Below are 19613 nucleotides of genomic sequence, written 5' to 3' on the forward strand. Positions count from 1 at the left end.
CAGCTCCCAGTCTCATTAGAGTTCAGGTAAACTGCCCGGAGATGGGGCAACGCACCTTAACTTTTCTCTCTTCCTGTAGCAGGATTGCAGCCATTTGGGAGGTGAGAGGCGAGGCAAAGGGAATGATGAGTTCCAGAAATTAGCTTGGGAACTCTAAGCAACAGGCTATGCCAAAGACATAGCCAGCATTTTGTGCTAATCACTCGGGAGAGTGCAGAGGAGTTGGTGGACATGGTCCCTGCCCTCAAGGAGCATACAATCTACAGCCAGTCTGATGTCAGTCCCCTCTCCCTTTGCCAAGAGTGAAGAGGATTTAAGACCCAGAATGTCTGAAAGTCAGATCATCTGAGAACAGAGTGCTTCTCTGTACTATAATGACTATAAATGTTATGAAGATATTTCGCACTTGCATCAAGCATTGTGCTAAGTGCTGTTATAAGGTAGTCATATTGACCAGTTCATGTCCCACAAGGAGTCCAGTGTAGGAGAGAGGGAAATCTGTTATTTCATGAGCCCACTGTTGGGTAGGGACTGGCTCTATATGTTGCCAACTTGTACTTCCCAAGCGCTTAGTACAGTGCTCTGCACACAGTAAGTGCTCAATAAATACGATTGATTGATTGATTGATCCCCATTTTACAGGGGAAGGGATTGAGGCACAGAGAGGGTAAGTGACTTGCTCAAGGTTTCCCAGCAGGCAAATGATAGCACCAGAACTAGAACCCAGGTCTCCGGCCTTCTAAGTCCATACTCTTTCCACTGGGCTATGGTGCCTCCCCTTTATAGGAAAGGCATAGTCTTCTCTCTTTCCGATAGGCTATGGTGCCTCCCCTTTATAGGAAAGGCAGAGTCTTCTCTGGGGTCCATTCACCCTCAATCCATTTTCATTCCAGTGTCTGCCATGTTGGAAAATGAAAGCATCCAGGGTCTGTCTGGAGTGAAGCCCACAGGCTACAGGAAGCGGTCGTCCAGCATGGTGGATGGGGACAGTTCCTACTGCCTGGATGCCATTATTCGCCAGATGAATTCCTTTCACAACGTCATGTGCGACCAGGGCCTCGACCCCGAGATCATTCAGCAGGTCTTCAAGCAGCTCTTCTACATGATCAATGCTGTGGCCCTCAACAATCTCCTCCTGCGGAAGGATGTCTGTTCGTGGAGCACAGGGATGCAGCTCAGGTACGGGAACGGGGATTGGGGAAGTGGGAGATGGGACAGGGAGATTCTGGGACACAAATCAAAGCAATACAAGTCAGGCACGATCCCTGCAGAGCCAAGTTGGGTTAGGGAAATCTGGCAGAGAGCAGCAGCCCCATTGAAAATCCAAGAATGACACACCGATATCTGTGTGTATAAACACACCCGTACAGAAGGAAGATTGGGACCAAAGGGGAAATTGAGTCCCAGCCTTCCGAGGCACTTGAGTGAATAGGCAAGGGAGGAGGAACAGTGCAGTGTGAGGGGCTTAGAGGACAAAGGACTCTAAAGCGATTTACCCTCTGTACCTCCTCAGAGCCTAACACGTGAGTCTGTCAATCAATCCATCAATGGTATTAATTGAATGCTAACTGTGTGCAGAGTACTACCCTAAGCGCTTGGGAAGCGGCATGGTGTGTGGATAGAGTATGGTCTAGGAGTCAGGTGGTTATGGGTTCTAATGCTGGCTCTGCCTTTGCTGTGTGGCCTTGGGTCATTACACTTCTCTGTGCCTCAGTTACCTCATCTGTAAAATGAGGATTAAGACACTGAGCCCCATGTGGCACAGGAACTGCGTCCAACCCAGTTTGCTTGTATCCACCCCAGCGCTTAATACAGTGCCTGGCACACAGAAGGCTCTTAACAAATATTATTATTATTATTATTATTATTATTATTATTATTATTATTATTATTGTTATTATTATTACAAAACAACAGAATTGGTTGACATGATCCGGATTACAAAGAGCTTTCAGTCCATTGGAGGAGACAGACACTAAAATGAAAGACAGATAGGGAAAAATGTAGAGTCTAAGGATATTTACACAGTGAGTATCAAAGTGCTTAAGGGGTACAAAGCTAAGTGCATAGGCGTCACAGAGGGATGGGCGGATGCCCCCGAGATGGCTAGGGCAGGGGGTGCATGAGTCAGGCCAGGCTGCTGAACTTTCTTTGGTCATTTTGTGGCCCTTCCCAGGCCCTCTACAGTGCTCTAGACTATAAACTCCCTCAAGACTGTCAGCTCCTTGAGGGCAGGGATTGTGTGTTAAGAGCCTTTTGTGAGCCAGGCACTGTATTAAGCACTGGGATGGATACAAGCAAATTGGGTTGGACGCAATTCCTGTGCCATGTGGGGCTCACAGTCTTAATCCCCATTTGCTCTGGCCCCTTGCACACTTCATGAGCACTGGTTCTCCAGCGCTTCTGGGGGCAGGGTGGGCAGGGAAGTGGCCTTCTCACCAGGCCCGGTTCTTGGCGCTTCAGGGTTGCCAGGCCGTTGCTTGCAGCCCCACTTTTGTCTCGCGTGGGTGCAGGTACAACATAAGTCAGCTGGAGGAGTGGCTGAGGGGGAAGAACCTCCATCAGAGCGGGGCGGTGCTGACCATGGAGCCCCTGATCCAGGCGGCCCAGCTCCTCCAGCTGAAGAAGAAGACGTCCGAGGACGCCGAGGCCATCTGCTCCCTGTGCACCTCCCTCACCACCCAGCAGGTTCGTTGTTCACTCATTCATTCAATCGTATTTATTGAGCACTTACTGTGTGCAGAGCACTGTACTAAGCGCTTGGGAAGTACAAGTTGGCAACATATAGAGACGGTCCCTACCCAACAGTTGTTAATAATATAACTGTGGCATTTGTCAAGGGCTTACTATGTGCCAGACACTGTACTAAGTGCTGGGGCGGGTTCAGCAAATAGGGCTAGACACAGTCCCTGACCCACTTGGGGCTCACCATTTTAAGCCCCGTTTTATAGATGAGGTAACTGAGACACAGAGAAGCAAAGTGACTTGCCCAAGGTCACGCAGCAGACAAGTGGCAGAGCTGGGATTAGAACCCATGACCTTCCGACTTCCAGGCTTGTCCTCTGTCCACTAAGCCACGCTGCTTCTTTGCGACTTCCTGTACCTTGGGTTCCCAAGGGAGAAGTGCCCAGGAAGGAAGAAGTTTTTTTTTTATAATCAATCAATCAATCATATTTATTGAGCGCTTACTGTGTGCAGAGCACTGTACTAAGAGCTTGGGAAGTACAAGTCGGCAACACATAGAGACAGTCCCTACCCAACTGAAGCACCTTTTGGACTGTGGAAGCTCATGGTGTTTATAATGGGATGCCCAACCCAGGGAAGACTTGATCCCCTGAGTTAGGAGCTGTATTGGCATGGTTCTTAGCCGTCAGATAATCAAACTCCTCATCATTGGCTTTAAAGCACTCAATCACCTTGCCACTCTTCTACTACGACCCAGTCCGCACACTTTGCTCCTCTAATGCTAACCTTCTCACAGTGCCTCGATCTTGTCTATCTCGCTGCTGACCCCTTACCCACATCCTCCCTCTGGACTGGAACACCCTCCCGCCTCAAATCGAAATCTGCCCCCACCTTCAAAGCCTTACTGAAGGCACGTCTCCCCCAAAAGGCCTTCCCTAATTAACCCCCCCTTCATCTTCTCCCACTTCCTTCTGTGTCTCCCTGACCTGCTCCCTTTATTCATCACCCCCTCCAGCCCCACAGTACTTAGGCATGTATCTGTAATTTATTTATTTATATTAATGTCTGTCTCCCCCCTAAACTGTGAGCTCGTTGTAGGCGGGGAATGTGTCTGTTGTTATATTGCACTCACCCAAACGCTCAGTACAGTGCTCTGCACCAAGTGTTCAATAAATACGATTGAAAGAATGGATGATAATCGCCACATCCCTCTTACCTTCCTTCACTGTATTCCCTATGCTACGTTACAGTCTCTAGATTGGACTGCATAACTGTGAGAAAATATCGAGAGAGCCAGCAAGGTGCTACTGGGCTTTCATTCTCGCCCTGGTCAAGTGGCCTCATGGTGCTGTAAATTCGGTTTTGTGAAAGGTTTGTTGCTTTGTTACCCATGTGTTGTTTTGTTACCCACAGATTGTGAAAATCCTAAACCTCTACACTCCCCTGAATGAGTTTGAGGAGCGAGTGACAGTAGCCTTCATACGAACGATTCAGGTAAGCCGTGGAGCCTATGTAACCGTCCTAAAAGGGGAGAGCAGAACCAACTACTAGGATCCAAAGGAAACGCTTGAACTTTTCCCCTTTTTTCTTTGATGATAACATCTTACTTAAACTGTGCTGGCAAATCTGGAAGGTCGTTACTTGTCAGGCTGTCCAATTTCTTAGACAGAAGGCTGACCTAGGACCATGACCAATGCTTTTTTTTTTTTGGTGTTTGTTAAGCACTTACTATGTGCCGGGCACTGTACTAAGTGTTGGGCTAGATACAAATTAGTCAGGTTGCTCTGAATCTTAATTCCCATTTTACAAATGAAGCAATTGAGACCCAGAGAAGGTAAGTGTGCTGCCCAAGCTCACATAACAGACAAGTGGCAGAGCTAGGATTAGAACCCAGGTCCTTCTGATCCCCAGGTCTGTGGTCAATCCCCTACACCATGCTGCTTCCCCTTGTACTCTCCCGAGTGCTGAGGGCAGTGCTCTGCACAGAGTCAGCGCCAGTGACTACCATTGACTGATGGATGTTCTCTACGAACAACTCATTGTACCAACTTATGCACATCAGGACTTCACCCAAGCAGTCTCTCAGACACAGCTCTTCAACAATAAGTCCAATCCAATGATCTGAACCACTTGCCCTCAGCCAACTCGGTTAAGCATGGTCTAGTGGGAACAGCTCAGGTCTGGGATTCAGAGGACCCAGGATCCAAACCCAGCTCTGTCTCTTTTCTGGTATGTGACCCTGGGCAAGTTTATCTAGCTTCTCTGGGCCTGTTTCCTCATCTGTAAAATGGAGATTCAGTATCAATTAATCACATTTACTGAGCACTTGCTATGTGCAGAGCACTGTATTAAGCGCTTGGGAAAGTAAAACAGAGTTGGTAGACAATTCCCTTCCCCAGTACCTGTTCACTTTCTAACTTAAACTGTGAGAGCCTCACATTGAACAGGGTCTGTGCCTGGCCTGATTATCTTCTGTAGGCTCCACTGAGTGCTTAGCAAATACCACAGCTGTTGTCGTTGTTATTGTTAATATTATTATTAGGAATAATGAGTTATCCATTCAGCATATTTTGTGTAGCTCTTCTCATTCAGCGTTTCAGCCCCATCATATAGCTATTTTATAATATACATATTTGATATATGGGAAAGTCCATTCCGCATGTGTTACCAAGGACCTGACCCTGTTCAGTTTCATTCTGCCTTGGCCAGTTCTCCAGTTTGTATTCTAATCTTATCACCCAAGGGGTGGGCCAAATTTCCACTCTCAGATCATTGGCTGAAAAAAAAAATGCATTCAATGCTGCTGTCCAGATCACTTAGGAAAAGGTGAAATAGCGCACTGGGCTCAGGACCAGCTCTCTCTGATTTATCTCAAGGTCACGGAAATTCTCAGTTCAGCTTTGCTATTAAATCATTCTGACCCATTTAATGAACTCTCTCCCTCAAGAGGCAATACGGTTTGGTGGGCTAAACTGGAAGTCGGTAGTGGTAAATTCTAATCCAGGTCTGGCATTCATCTTCAAGTCTGGATCTCTCCACCTTGCCATCTCTAAAATGCAGGTGCACAAAAGGATATTTCTTCGTGTAATTGGGCACTCTAATACAACAGAAGCAGAATTGTTTTCCTGTTGATAAATATAGGTCTTCCTGAAGGAAAAGCTTCCACTAAGCCATCCTGTTTTTTGATTAAGGTCTCATAAGATGATTTACCCTGGAGATTTTCCTTCCTAGATGTGACTGGCATCTGAATTTCAAAGATGAGCTCAAGAGGTCATCAGGCCCATGCCCCTGCCTCTAGGGAGGCAAATGTGCAGGACCGATGGCGACCTATCCTTGTTCAAAACATCTCAAAGACTTTTCTGTGTTTTAATCAACCATCCAGTCCTGAAGTTCTTTCTCTCCTCTCTTCTAACCTTAGTTGCTCTCTCTGGCTTTTAAGCCCATTTCACCTCATGGGATCTCTGAGCAAATGAAGCAGAACTGATCCACCCCATCTGCCTGGCATCCTTCATATACTCAGACTGTTAAATCTTTTCTCCTCTAGGTTTCTTACACAAGTCATATATATAATGCAAAATGTTACTCCTGCACCAGCCCACAAATTTAAAGCAATCAATCAGCTGTATTTATTGAACATTTACTGTGCGCAGAGCACTGAACTGAGCGCTTGGGAGAGTGCAGTAAAACAGTTGGTAGGCATGTTCCCTGCCCACAATGAGCTTACAGTCTAAAAGACTGTAAAGCAAAACACAAGTAACATGGAAAATGACTGACTTTGTTCTCTTCCTCGTCCTCCTTGTCTCCTGCCCTCCCTTTCCTCCTCTTAGGCACAGCTTCAGGAGCGCAATGACCCTCCACAACTGCTTTTAGACTTCAAGCACATGTTCCCCGTCTTGTTTCCTTTCAACCCGTCATCTCTGACCATGGACTCTATTCACATCCCAGCTTCTCTCAACCTAGAATTTCTCAATGAGGTCTGAAGACAAAGGCTGCCAACCTCAGCTCCAGCCACACTGAGTTAAGCAAAAATGAAATGAATTTAAGGATCTTTATTTTAATGTGGTAAAATATGGACCAAATCAGATTTTTCAAGAAACACTATATGCTGAACCGTGCAGTATAAGAAGACACTGATCTTCAATGTGATTTTTTTTTCTTGATAGCCTGCAGCTCAGAATAAGAATACTTGAAATACAGAAGTTTTTTGATGTGTTTTTTTTTTTTAATGGTTTGAATTCAGACTAAATAAATGCAGTCTACAGCCGTGTAAGAATATCTCCCCAATGTCAGGGAGAGCTAATCCCTTCCAGGGGAAGCTGACAGAGTTTTATTCACAGCTTCATCCAGATAAATGTCAAACCGACTGCAAAATAGGGCATTTAAAAAGCCTTCAAGGGGGCTTCTAAGAATTGAAGACATTATGTTGTTGGCACAAATTGAGATTTCCACAGGGAGAAGAGTCAGTTGAAAGCTGTTGCTGCCGTGTGTGGTTTGTGGTGAGTTATGCTATTGGGAATTTGGAAAGTCTTCCAAATTCTCACAATGCACTTGTGCACGTATCCCAATCACAGTGGTGATGGAGATGATGTTGGCATCTGTTCTTTTCCCCTTGTCATTAGTGTTTTACTGTTTGTTGCTTCCTGGAGCATCAGTTTCTGAGAAGAACCTACATAGCCTCCTTTTATGCAGACCTGTAGATTTATGGAAAGAGCAAGTGACTTTAAAGTTGCTGTCTCCTAATAAATACTGTTCAGTTAAAAGGTATGAGGAGAGTGTTGCTATGTACCCGGATTTAATCTATGTTGCATGTGTCCAGACTAGAGGCCTTTAATTAGGTAATTCACAGAGATTGAAAGTTGACGGAGAGCAGTGACAGGAGTAACATCCAGGTTTGATTGGCAGCAGTGAAAACCAAAAGCATCATCACTCCTCTTAAAGGTAAAATGCCTCATGGGTCCAGAAAGCAAGTAAGTGATATTTCATTATCAAATAAATAACCCAGGGTGATTTGAGCACTCAGAGAAACGAACAGCAGCTTCTTGAGCTCAAAAGGTATTTTGGTATATAAGAATGTGATTTGTGCAAATCAAACCTGTCTAACTTAAAAAAAGCCACAAATCAAAGATAATTTGGGGTTTTAGCAATTCCCCTAATGTGAATGAAAGGATGTTGGAGGTGGGGAGAGAGGAACTTGCCATGTTCAACACTGATTATACATGTACATGTCTAGTTACAAAAGTATAAAATGGTAGTGTTTAACTACACATTGGTATTTCTCAGAAGTCAGTGTCTATTTTAAAACACTCCAGTGTCATTATGTACTTTGCACTGGCTCTCTTGAGGATTTTGCCATTAAAATCACCGTTTGGAAATAGAAGAAGGAAATAGCGTTGCCAAGAACGAGAAGTTAAGCCAGGAAAACAGCAACACCTGGGCATTATGGCGAGAGGGCAGTAGTGGCTCTGCAAAGCCCTGGGGTACGCCCTCCTTCCCCCCTCCCCTCCCCATGACCCCAGTTCTCCTTCCCAGTAGTCCAGGGATCCCTGGAAACTGGGACTGGGATTAAGAGCAATGACACCTGACCCCACCCTCTCCCGGTCCTGCTCCCTGTCGGATTTAGCCAAATGGGCACAGTGGAAAGGTCTCTCCTGCTGTTTCCCTCATATCAACTTTTCCGAGGCTCCCCCTGGCCCTTGCTTTCCTCTCCCTCTGTTGAGTCTGACTCTTGTCTGGCAGCCAACACAGCAGCCCCTTGGGCGTGCAGTGGGGTCCCCAAACCTAGTTAGCATGTCACTTTTGGCTAGGACCTCCTCTACTTCTGAGCCAAACATGTTACCATGGAGGTAGACCTTCGTGTCCGGCAACAAATCTTCTTTGGTTCCAAAGGACAGTCTACCGACAGTCATTTCTATGGCCACCTCCAACTATCTGCTCGAGGACCCTGAAAATAATTGTGTTGCACTTTATTGGGAAGTTTTAATCTTCCTTCTCCTGCAAGGAATATCTTTTACCCTCAATGTAACCAGATGGGTTGAAAAGCAGACTATTCACAATGGCACTTTGAATGAAAAAGTAGCCATACAAATACACTCTCCCCAGCTGTCCTTTCACATCATTTTAACCCAGTAGTGCCCCTGGGCTTTGCAGGCTCCTTAACTTCTGCTTGATGACTGCCCCTGCCAAGGATATGTAGAATGAATGGCTTAAAGATTATCTATCCCAGGTGTAAAACTGGAGCTCAGATTCCTCATGGGATAAAAGTCTTTCACTGGAGCTGTAAAGAATTTAATTTATATGTATAATTTAAAAAGTGCTTTCAAGGAGGGTAAGAATAGTAATACATAAGACTAGGTTATTTAACGTTTGGGTCTGTTATGCTGTATTTAACTTATCCGCTTAGTCACTGTTTGGAAGGGGAATCTTTAGAGAAGATCTTTAATGTACAAAAACTTTATGATATCATTATTTTATTCTTGGAGGGGGTTTTTTAGGCTAATTCAATTAGAGACAGACACACACACACACACACACACACACACACACACTCTCTCTCACTCTCATGCCTACTTCAAATCCATGAAATCAGGAATGGCATTTTGATTTGTAGAACTTAGACTGATATGAAATTATAACTTTGCGAATACCTTATCTCAGAGACCTAGCTTTATTTTTCAATTATTTATCATTAAGTTGAGCACTTTTCCCCACTATGTGCCTTCAGCTGTTACTAAGGTAACTGACTTCTCAAACACTATTTCTCTGACAGAAATGTTACTGTGGGAAGAATATTAAAAGCATCCCAGTGGGCTTATAATTTCTCCATTGAAACATGACACCGAACTCTTTCTAGAAATCACAGAGGCAGCAAAATATTTACAGATTACATGACTCCTTCATTACATTTTTTTAAGAGTATTATGTGGGAGCTATCCACTCTTCTCCCTCCCAACCCCCATAAGATCATTCAGCATCTCCCTGCTGCAATTGGTGATCATTCACATTTGCCAATGCATCCATCGGGTCTGTGATCTCACTCCCGCAACTTTATTACAGCACTTCTGGGCACAGGCAGGATACATTTTTTTTTTTTTTTATAGGAGTCTCTTTTCGTCTTTCCTGGATGCACATGTCTGTACCTGCCCCTTTTGATCTGCCACTGCTGCAGTTTTATAGTTGTTTCTAAGGAAATCAGGAGCTTGGCAAGTCAACCACCACCATCGACAATCCGCAAGCTTTAGCTGAGGCCCAGATCACACTTTTTGAAAGGTTGCACTGCCTTTAGCAGTCAAATCCTTTAGCATTTAACAATACATGGCCAACCTAGCCCTTTTCATTAGCCTGTAACGATACACCGCACCCATTTCTTCAGGATTGACTTGATATTGTGGTCATAGGTGAGGCCATAGAGTAGCGCGTAACTGACAACTGTACACTTCTGACTACTAAACCTGCCTCTCTAGAGTTCTGTTCTCCTCATCCAGGTAGAACTTCTCGGTAAGTGCTTGACCTGTGCCAATTAAAGCCAGAGTTTCTAGGTATAAGTGAATAACCCAGATCTTTTCATTCACTTCTCTCCCATCCCTGATGCTACATTGGCCAAAGAAAAATAATTCTGACCCAGCACAGGACTTAATACCCCAGAAAATAAATTGCAAGGATCATCCTTACACTATTTTTTAAATATAAAGCCAAAAGAGTGATTTTTTTTCCTCCTTAAATATACATGCTGGCAAAGAGGATTCATCTGAAATAGCACACTAGGAAAAAAATGTAGTTTTATGGCACCAGTCCATCCAGATTTTGGGGTAGCATTGCCACCTATTGATATACAGAAGGCACACCCTTTCTAAAGAAGTTTGAATCAGGCTGGGGTGGGAGAATCTAATATTCTAGGTGAAACACTACTGATGAAAAGAAAAATATTTTTCCATTTTAAACCAATCTGTAAACTACACCTTTGTTTATAGGAAAATGCTTGTAATAGTCACTGTAATATTCAGCTGTGGAAAAAAATTTGTGAAATAAATACTTTTGAATAAATGAGGTGGTGTTTAACTCTAAATACAATCCAGGATTCTTTTCGGTGAATTTTGGCCAGCAAGACTGTAGCTAGTTGTGGGCAGCGAATGTGTCTGTTTATTGATATATTGTACTCTCCCAGGTGCTTAGTATAGTGCTTTGCACACAGTAAGCGCTCAATAAATTGAATGAATGAAAGAGTGAAAAACATACATCTTAAGGAAACAATTCAAGGGTTTGTATTTCCAAATTTGTATCCTTCTCATCAAAGAGCAGCTACTGTGCCTCATTCAGCCAAAGTCCACCTTTTTCTCCCCCTGGCACACTGACAGGACTGTTTTTGGCTGAATCAGGTAACATGGCAGAGGAAAGAAGTTGGGGGTGGGGAGGGGGAGTAGGGGGAAAAGAGGATTGTTGTCAAAAAGAGTGTGACAGAATGAATCCTGAGCAGAGAACCGAGGGCACTGAATGGAGGCCTTGTATCTGCACAAGTTAGATGAGGTCCTCCGTTTTTAAGGCTTGACAAGGCAGTTCACATGAGGCAGTATGGTCTGGGAGACAGAGGACCTGGGCTCTAATCCTGGCAGCTAATAATAATAATTTTGGTATTTGCTAAGCGCTTACTAGGTGTCAAGCACTGTAAGATATAAGATAGTCACGTCCCACATGGCGCTCAAAGTCCAAGTAGAAGGGGGAACAGGTACTGAATCCCCATTTTGCAAATGAGAAAGTTGAGGCATAGAAAAGTTAAGTGACTTGCCCAAGGTGATACAGTAGGCCTGTAGTGGAGCCGGGATTAGAACTCAGCTCCCCTAACTCCCAGGCCTGTGCTCTTTCCACTACACCATGCTGCTTCTGTCATATGACCTTGGACAAGTCACTTAATTCCTCTGTGCCTGTTTCCTCATCTGTAAAATGGGGATTACATTTCTATTCTCCTACTTAAACTATGAGATCCAAGGGGGACAGGAACTGTCTCTGACCAGATTATTTTATACTTACCCCAGAATTTAGAGCAATTCTTGGCACATAGTAAGTGCTTAATAAATACCACAATTATCATCATTATTATTATTGCGTGGTTTCAGGCAATTAACACAGTGGTGGTATGTTTAGTATTGAGTTTCAGTGTTCACTTCTGCCCTAACAAGTATTTCCATTACGTGATTAGGGAACGGGCAGGAAAGAGTCTTCTAACAAACCAGCCTGCTTGGGCCCAGTGTGCTACATCTTTTTTAAAAGATCTGCTTGTGCACAAGTGAATGGAGTCGGGAGGGGTGAGTATTTCAGTGTGACTTTACCTTAATGCGAAAGCACCAAGGCTTAGTGGATAGAGCACTGGTTTGGTAGTCAGAAGGACCTAAGTAGATACAAGCTTATCAGGTTGGACACAATCTCATTCCCCATTTTACAGATGGGGAAACTGCATTTCAGAGTGACTTGCCCAAGGTCACACAGCAGACAAGTGGTGGAGCAGGGATTAGAACCCAGGTCCTTCTGACTCTCAGGCCTGTGCTCTATTCACAAAGTGCTCCCTTAAGGAATACAGTCTCCTGTCAGTTTTTCATTCAACTGTATTTCAATCATATTTATTGAGTGCTTATTGTGTGCAAAGCACTGTACTAAGTTTTTGAAGGACCTAGGAGTTAACAACGGGGATTAAGACTGTGAGCCCTATGTGGGACATGGACTGTGTCCAACCTGATTAGCTTGTATCTACCTCAATACTTCGTACAACGTAACAAATACCATTTTTAAAAATCCTTTAACATTATAATAATGATGACTATGGTATTTATTAAGAGGCAACTGTATACCAGCATGGTGCTTAGCACTGAGGTAGAGACCAGATACCACCGTGGGGTCCACAGTCTGAGGGAGGGAAAACAAGTATCTTATCCCCATTTTACAGATGGGGAAACTGAGGCACAGAGGGAGAAAGTGGCTTGCCCAAGATCACACAGAGTTTTTAAGAGGTCCTGAACTAGAACCTGAGACTCCTTGTCCTGGGCCTTTTCCATTAGGCCATACTGCCTCCAACTCTGAGTTTCAAGGAACAGGAAAAGTGGAAACATTACTTGGAATACATCAGTTTACCTGGCAAGTAGTAGGAAATCATATGGCGAAGGCAGGAAAGGAGCAGGGTTTTAGTTTGGGGACTGGAGGGGGTGTGGTTGGGTAATCCTAGTCTGCAGAAGGTTGATGGCATGGAGTACAGAGCCCAGCCTCCTTCGAGCCAGGGCCCCTGAGCATCACTTGGTTCTTCTTCCAGACTGTCTCAACATGGACTCCAACATCAGCTCACCAGATAGGGAGGTGCCCGTCTCCCACCGGGGCTCATCAGCATCTGGCCTGTAGTGGGAACCACATCCAGCCCAAAGGGAGCCCTAGGCCCCCTGCTTCTGGCCAGGAAATTCTCATAGTGGAGAAAAAAAACCCAATAGGTGCCCTCCCCTATTGGCTTTAGCCCCTGCCCCAGCTGCTGGCACCCAAGGAAGAGTCACCCGTAAAGTGGCACGATCAGCTGCTCCATGTTTGAGGGATCCCACATATTTACCAACTCTGGCAAACACTGCTCCTGTGCCCAGCTGGATGCGGGGGTGGCAAGAAACAGCAGTGAAGACTTGGTAAGTTGTCCCTGGGCTTGAACCTGTGCACGTGGGTATGCGCGTGTACGTGTGAACCCTGCCCTCTGTACCCATTACCCTTTTCTACCTTCTGGCCCCATTTTAAACCCAAGTTTTAAACCCAACTTGGGCCCTGGCCCACTTTGAGCTCCCCCAAATCTGGCCATCTGACCCAAAAGGGAAGGCATCTCAGAGTATGAGGGGGCCCAGATCTGGCCCAGATCTCCCCCTTTTAGACTGTGAGCCCACTGTTGGGTAGGGACTGTCTCTATGTGTTGCCAATTTGTACTTCCCAAGCGCTTAGTACAGTGCTCTGCACATAGTAAGCGCTCAATAAATACGATTGATTGATTGATTGATTGGTGGTTACAAGGCTTTTCTACTCTGGGAGCCCCCTCAGAGGTGGCCCTTTGGTGGGGGTGGGGGATATAGGAAAGCAGCATCCTTAAAGCTCTTCTTGCCAGACCCCTAGAAATAGGCTGCTCTTGTATTCCACTTTAGTTGGGTTTGTCTCAGGTTTCTGTAGGTTGACCCAGATGGTGGTTGAAAATGTATTATAATAATAATAATAGTATTTATTAAGTGCTTGCTATGTGCCAAGCACTGTTCTAAGTACTGGAATAGATACAAGATAATCAGGCGGTCCCCACGTGGGGCTCATAGTCTTAATCCCCATTTTGCAGATGAGGTAACTGAGGCACAGAGAAGTTAAATGGCTTGCCCAAAGTCACACAGCAGACAAGCGGCAGACTAGGGATTAGAACCTACAACCTCTGATTCTCAAGCCCCGGATCTTTCCACTAAGCCATGCTGCTTCTCTCTATCAGTGTCCCAGCTCAACCAGTCAACTCCCAGTGTCTATTCCCTGCATAAAACCAGACTTCCACTTTCAGGCTTGAAAAACACACATTGGTTTACTCAGTGATCTGACGAGAAGTCCCTAAATGCTCAGAGGGATTAAGCAACAGTTTGCACACACTCTTGTAGTGGCTAAGACACCTTGAAAGATGCTTAGTGGTTGTGGGGAGAGGAAAAGGGTAAAATGGCACACAAAGAAGTCATGTGTGGATGAGGGATGGTGCTCCAATTTTCTTTTAAGATTTGATTTCCAGACCTGCCTGTAAAAGCAGGACCAATGGAGTGATGTCATACCATCTTGTGTTTCTTTGACACCTTTTCAGGTAAGCATTAATTACCACGGATAAGCAGAAAAAGCAAATTATTTTCCTAAACTTTGACCTCCCGAGATTAAGAGAAAACAGACGTGATTTAGTCAATCAGTGAGTGCCCTCTGGCTCAGGAATCAAATTATTTTAGAGTTTCTGTTTATCCTGATTTCTACAGAATGAATCAAAACCTTGAATTTGCTTAAGTTCCTAATGAAGTCATTTCTCAACCAAAAAAAGAAGTATGCTTGGCTGAAGAAAGTATATAACCCACTAAGTGGGTATAGTTTTGCCGCAAAGTGACTGCCTGAATGTTCTATGCCAATGTTTGCACATCAGGTGAGGGGCGTCCATAGAAGCTTAAAGGTGGATACTGTACTCCCCCAAGCACTTAGTACAATGTTCTGCATATAGTAAGTGTTCAATAAATACCAATTGATTGATTGATTGTATGCATTTGAATCTTACATATCAGAGCACTGCCTGGGATAGAAGTGAAGTGTTATGCAATGCAATCCAACCTAGTCTATTCCGTTAATTTATTTTTGGATAGCCATAAAGAGCTTTAATCGCCTCACGTATTATGGAGAAATTTGAAGAGTATTTTAAAACAAACAAGTTTTCAGAGATTTTTATTCAATTGCACTCTGTGCAGCGTGGCTCAGTGGAAAGAGCCTGGGCTTTGGAGTCGGAGGTCATGGGTTCAAATCCCAGCTCAGCCAATTGTCAGCTGTGTGACTTTGGGCAAGTTACTTCACTTCTCTGTGCCTCGGTTACCTCATCTGTAAAATGGGGATGAAGACTGTGAGCCCCCCGTGGGACAACCTGATCACCTTGTAACCTCCCCAGCACTTAGGACAGTGCTTTGCACATAGTAAGCGCTTAATAATTGCCATTATTATTATTATCATTACTACAAACAAACCCTGCCCTTTGGCTCACTAGTTGTTAATTTTCAGATTTTAGTGTTGAAGATATGTTATCCTGTCTCATAGGTACCTTGGCTCCAACTTCTGGTCACAGAATCAATCAATCAGTGGTATTTATTGAGTGCTTATTCTGTGGAGGGCACTGTACTAAACGCTAGAACCTCTGCTTTGCTGGGCTAGGCCAGCATGTCTATCCAGCTGAGGTTTCCCGGAAATCAGCTACACTCTGGAATGCCAAAATTAATTGTTTTAAAAGGAACCTTCCTTCTACAAGACAGTATTACCCTGCCAGAATATTGCTCAGGAGAGTGAATGTCAATTCACTGTGCAATTGACTTCGACTACAAAAGGAATTTGTGACTTGGAAACTTTCCAGTGCACAGTTGGGAAATGCCTGATACCCCTCTTCCATACTTGACCCACTACCTACTTTTGTAAGTATTGTGGTCTGTTTAACTGGAATTGTGCTGATTTGGGTCGGGGGAAGGAAAGAATAATCAAAGTATGAGGCTGATGCTCTGAAAAGTTTATACCTACCCTTGAAGTAGCACTCTAAAGAAAGAGGAGAGGGAGAAGAAAATCAGGGGTGCCGGAGAGGGACACTTTTTACTCTATACTGTAAACCCGTTGCGTACGGGGAACGTGTCTACCAATTCTTGTTATTTTACTCCCACAAGCACATAGTATGGTGCTCTAGACACAGTAAGTGCTCAACAAATACCATTGATTGACTGAGTGATTATTCAGCTTGAGTGTTCTAGCCAGCTGAAATTTCCTTCTAGCGCAGAATTCCCTAGAACAAAATCTCTTCAAAGTCCCCGCCCACGTTCTGTCTCGTCACAGCAAACCTTAGCACTCAGGAAAGCGCTCTGCACATCCGCAAAACTAGCTCTCTTCCTCCCTTCAAAGCCCTACTGAGAGCTCACCTCCTCCAGGAGGCCTTCCCAGACTGAGCCCCCCTTTTTCCTCCCCTCCTCCTTCTCCCCTCCCCACAGCACTTGTATATATTTCTACATATTTATTACTCTATTTTATTTGTACATACCTACTGTATTTTATTAATGATGTGTATATAGCTATAATTCTATTTATTCTGATAGTATTGACACCTGTCTACTTGTTTTGTTGTCTGTCTCCCCCTTCTAGACTGTGAACCCGTTGTTGGGTAGGGGCCGTCTCTATATGTTGCCGATTTGTACTTCCCAAGGGCTTAGTACCGTGCTCTGCACACAGTAAGCGCTCAATAAATACGATTGAATGAATAATTGGGGTACTGTCTTCCCAGGGGTCCCCTCTCAGGGTCGTACCTGGGGGGTTTCCAGTACTCTACCAGTCACGACTACAGGAGGGAGAGTCAAGCAGAGGCATAGCCGTTCAATTCCTAGCTTGGGCAGTGGCTAGTGAGTGGAAGGCAATCTGCTACAAGTCAAAACTCACCCGTGCTAGGCAGCAGCGGCATGGGATAGTCAAGGGTGGGGACTCAAGTTTACTGCATCCAAGGAGGCAATGGTAAACTACTTCTGTATATTTACCAAGAAAACTCTATGGATATACTACCAGAATGACTGCAGATGGAGGTGGGGCGTTCTGGGAGAGATATGTCCTTGGCATTGCTATGGGCCAGAGATGACTCGACAGCATAAGACAACTTCCTTGGGGAATAATGCCTAGGAAAAGCAAATGACATCAAAAGGCTGTTTGGTGAGTACAAATTCAGCTAGAAGGATGCAGCGTTTTACAGGATATGTCTACACAGGCAATGGTATGGGTCTTGGTTTTGCTGCCACAACATCACTAAAATCCATCCTTTCCTCTTCATTCAAACTGCTACTACGTTGATCCAAGCACTGACCATATCCTGCCTCGATTTCTCTCCCCACTCCAGTCCTTACTTCACTCTGGTGTCCTGATCAATTTTCTTTAAAAAGTTAAGTCCACGTCTCCCCACTCCTCAAAACCCTCCGGTGGTTGCCCATCGACTTCCATATCAAACAAAAACTCCTTCCTCTTATCTTTAAGACACTCAATCAGCTCACCTACCTTACCTTCCTGGTTTCCTGTTACAACCCAGCCCACACATTTCACTCTTCTAATGCCCACCTACTCACCATAAACTTGATCTCATCTATCTCACCAGTGACCCCTTGTTCACACCCTGCCTCTGGCCTGGAAATCCTTCCCCTTCCAGACCACCACTCTCTCCACTTTCAAAACTGTATTACAATCACACCTCCTCTAAGAGGCCTTCCCTAATTAAGGACTCTTTTCCCCTATTCCCTCTCCCTTCTGTGTTATCTATGCTCTTGGATGTGTGCCCTTTACGTACTTGATATTCACGTATGTCCCACAGCATTGATGTATATGTCCATAATTTATTCCAATTTACCTCCCCCTCTAGAATATAAGACACTTGTGGGCAGGGAAGTTGTCTACCAATTCTGTTATAATGTACTCTTCCAAGTCCTTAATACAGTACTCTGCACACAGTAAGAGCTCAATGAATACGATTTATTGATTGTAGTTATATAATACCATCGTAAACATCCTCAAACATTTGATTACATCACTCCAGTCATGCTACTTGCCATAATTTCACTGTTATGTCTCCTTAGATGCTCCCTGTGAAAACCTTTTCTTTTCCACGCCAATCCCATCACAAACGGCGTAGAAATCGATCCATTAAATTCCATTGTCAATTACGGTTTAGAAAAATATATTCTATCTTATCTTGCTTAGAGCCTCCTGTTTCTATTTTACTTTGTGACTTTTTTTCTTTTTCACAGGGTTTCTTCTTTGAACTTCATCCCATTTACCCTTCCCATGACTTTAAGGGGTTCACCTAATAAACGTCATTCTATGCTTAGTTTCACAGGCTTGAGAAAATACACAGGGCATAGGCTAGCCCAGTGGCTATGTGCCCTAGGTGTGCTGACCATATAAATAAAAGCCTATCTTCGAAGAACTTTCAAGCCAAACACCTGAAACCTTGACTTGTTGTGAGATGGTTTTTCAACAACATGGATTGGTTGACTGATTGGGTTAGACCAGGTGAGATTTTTACATATTGTTTCGCTCGAGCAGGAAAGACTTCCCAGAAGTAAGATGTAAGGCCTGGAAGATGAACGGCAAATATGGAATGACTACTTAATGTCATGCTATTTGATAAGTATAGTGTTCTGCCCTGCAAATATCCCTTGGGCTGTTGTTTATGACTTACACATTAATTGGAAAGGTAGAGCATCATTTCAATCAGTTGTATTTATTGAGTGCTTACTGTATGCTGAGCACTGTACTAAGCGCTTGCAATAGATTATAGTGCAGGAGAGTTGGTAGACGAGTGCCCTCCCCACAAGGAACTTTCAGCTTGGAGGGATAGGTAGATATTAAAATGAATTATGGATCTGTGTATGTGCTGTGGAACTGAGGCTGGGGTGAATAAAGGGTAGATAGGTAGATATTAAAATAAATTATGGAGCTGTGTATGTGCTGTGGAACTGAGGCTGGGGTGAATAAAGGGTACAATCCAAGTGTGTGGGTGATGCAGTTGGGAGAAGAATTAGGGGAAATAAGGGTTTAGTCATGGAAGGCCTCTTTGGAGATGTGCCTTCAAAAAGACTTTGAAGGTGGGGAGAGTGATTGTCTGTTGCATATGAAGGGGGTGGGAATTCCATGCCAGCGACAGGACATGAGCGAAAGTCGGTGGTGAAATAGATGAGATGAAGGTACAGTTACTAGGTTGTCACTAGAGGATTGAAGTGTGCGGGCTAGGTTATAGTAGGAAATCAGCAAGGTAAGATGAGGGGCAAAGTGATTGCATGTTTTAAAGCCAATGGTAAGGAGTTTCTGTTTGATACACAGGTGGATGGGCAATCCTTTCCCAGTTTGCTTGTGATATGTCAGGCAGCTGGACTCCCACAGGTGCGTATGGATTCACACAGTTTTATATCAAACCTCAGGTAATCAAAGAACTTAAATAATTTGGCAGCCTCCAATGTTGAATGCTCTTCTGGTCCACAGAGCACAGCGGTTCCATGTGGAGCATGGCCTATAGTGGACACAGCATGAGCCTGGAAGTCCGAAGGACCTGAGTTCTAATCCTGCCTCCACCACTTGTCTGCTGTGTGATCTTGGGTAAGTCACTTAACTTCTCTCTGTCTCAGTCACCTCATCTGTAGAATGGGGATTAA

General features: G+C 44.4%; 1 protein-coding gene, 1 long non-coding RNA gene and 1 other non-coding gene across 4 annotated transcripts in view; all 3 read left to right on the forward strand.

The window, feature by feature from the left end:
• Positions 1-10725, forward strand: part of MYO5B (myosin VB) — a 382924-nt gene extending 372199 nt beyond the window's left edge. Inside the window, exons 36-39 of the mRNA XM_038743484.1 lie at positions 894-1179; positions 2514-2688; positions 4099-4179; positions 6513-10725. Coding sequence (XP_038599412.1) covers positions 894-1179; positions 2514-2688; positions 4099-4179; positions 6513-6665 — 695 coding nt within the window. The 3' untranslated portion in view covers positions 6666-10725. The remainder of the gene's footprint in view (positions 1-893; positions 1180-2513; positions 2689-4098; positions 4180-6512) is intronic.
• Positions 10726-16715: 5990 nt separating this feature from the next.
• Positions 16716-16853, forward strand: LOC119926223. The gene has a single exon (XR_005450116.1). It is a non-coding gene; the product is annotated as a small nucleolar RNA SNORA7 (small nucleolar RNA).
• A 163-nt stretch (positions 16854-17016) lies between these two features.
• On the forward strand, positions 17017-19527 carry LOC119925907. Of its 2 annotated transcripts, none has more exons than XR_005449842.1 (3): positions 17017-17127; positions 19285-19344; positions 19444-19527. It is a non-coding gene; the product is annotated as an uncharacterized LOC119925907 (long non-coding RNA). The 2 variants fall into 2 exon arrangements; XR_005449841.1 differs by lacking the exon at positions 17017-17127 and adding an exon at positions 18284-18474.
• The last annotated feature ends 86 nt before the right edge of the window (positions 19528-19613 follow it).

Source organism: Tachyglossus aculeatus, chromosome 3 (genome assembly GCF_015852505.1).
Source record: "Tachyglossus aculeatus isolate mTacAcu1 chromosome 3, mTacAcu1.pri, whole genome shotgun sequence".
Lineage (NCBI taxonomy): Eukaryota > Metazoa > Chordata > Mammalia > Monotremata > Tachyglossidae > Tachyglossus > Tachyglossus aculeatus.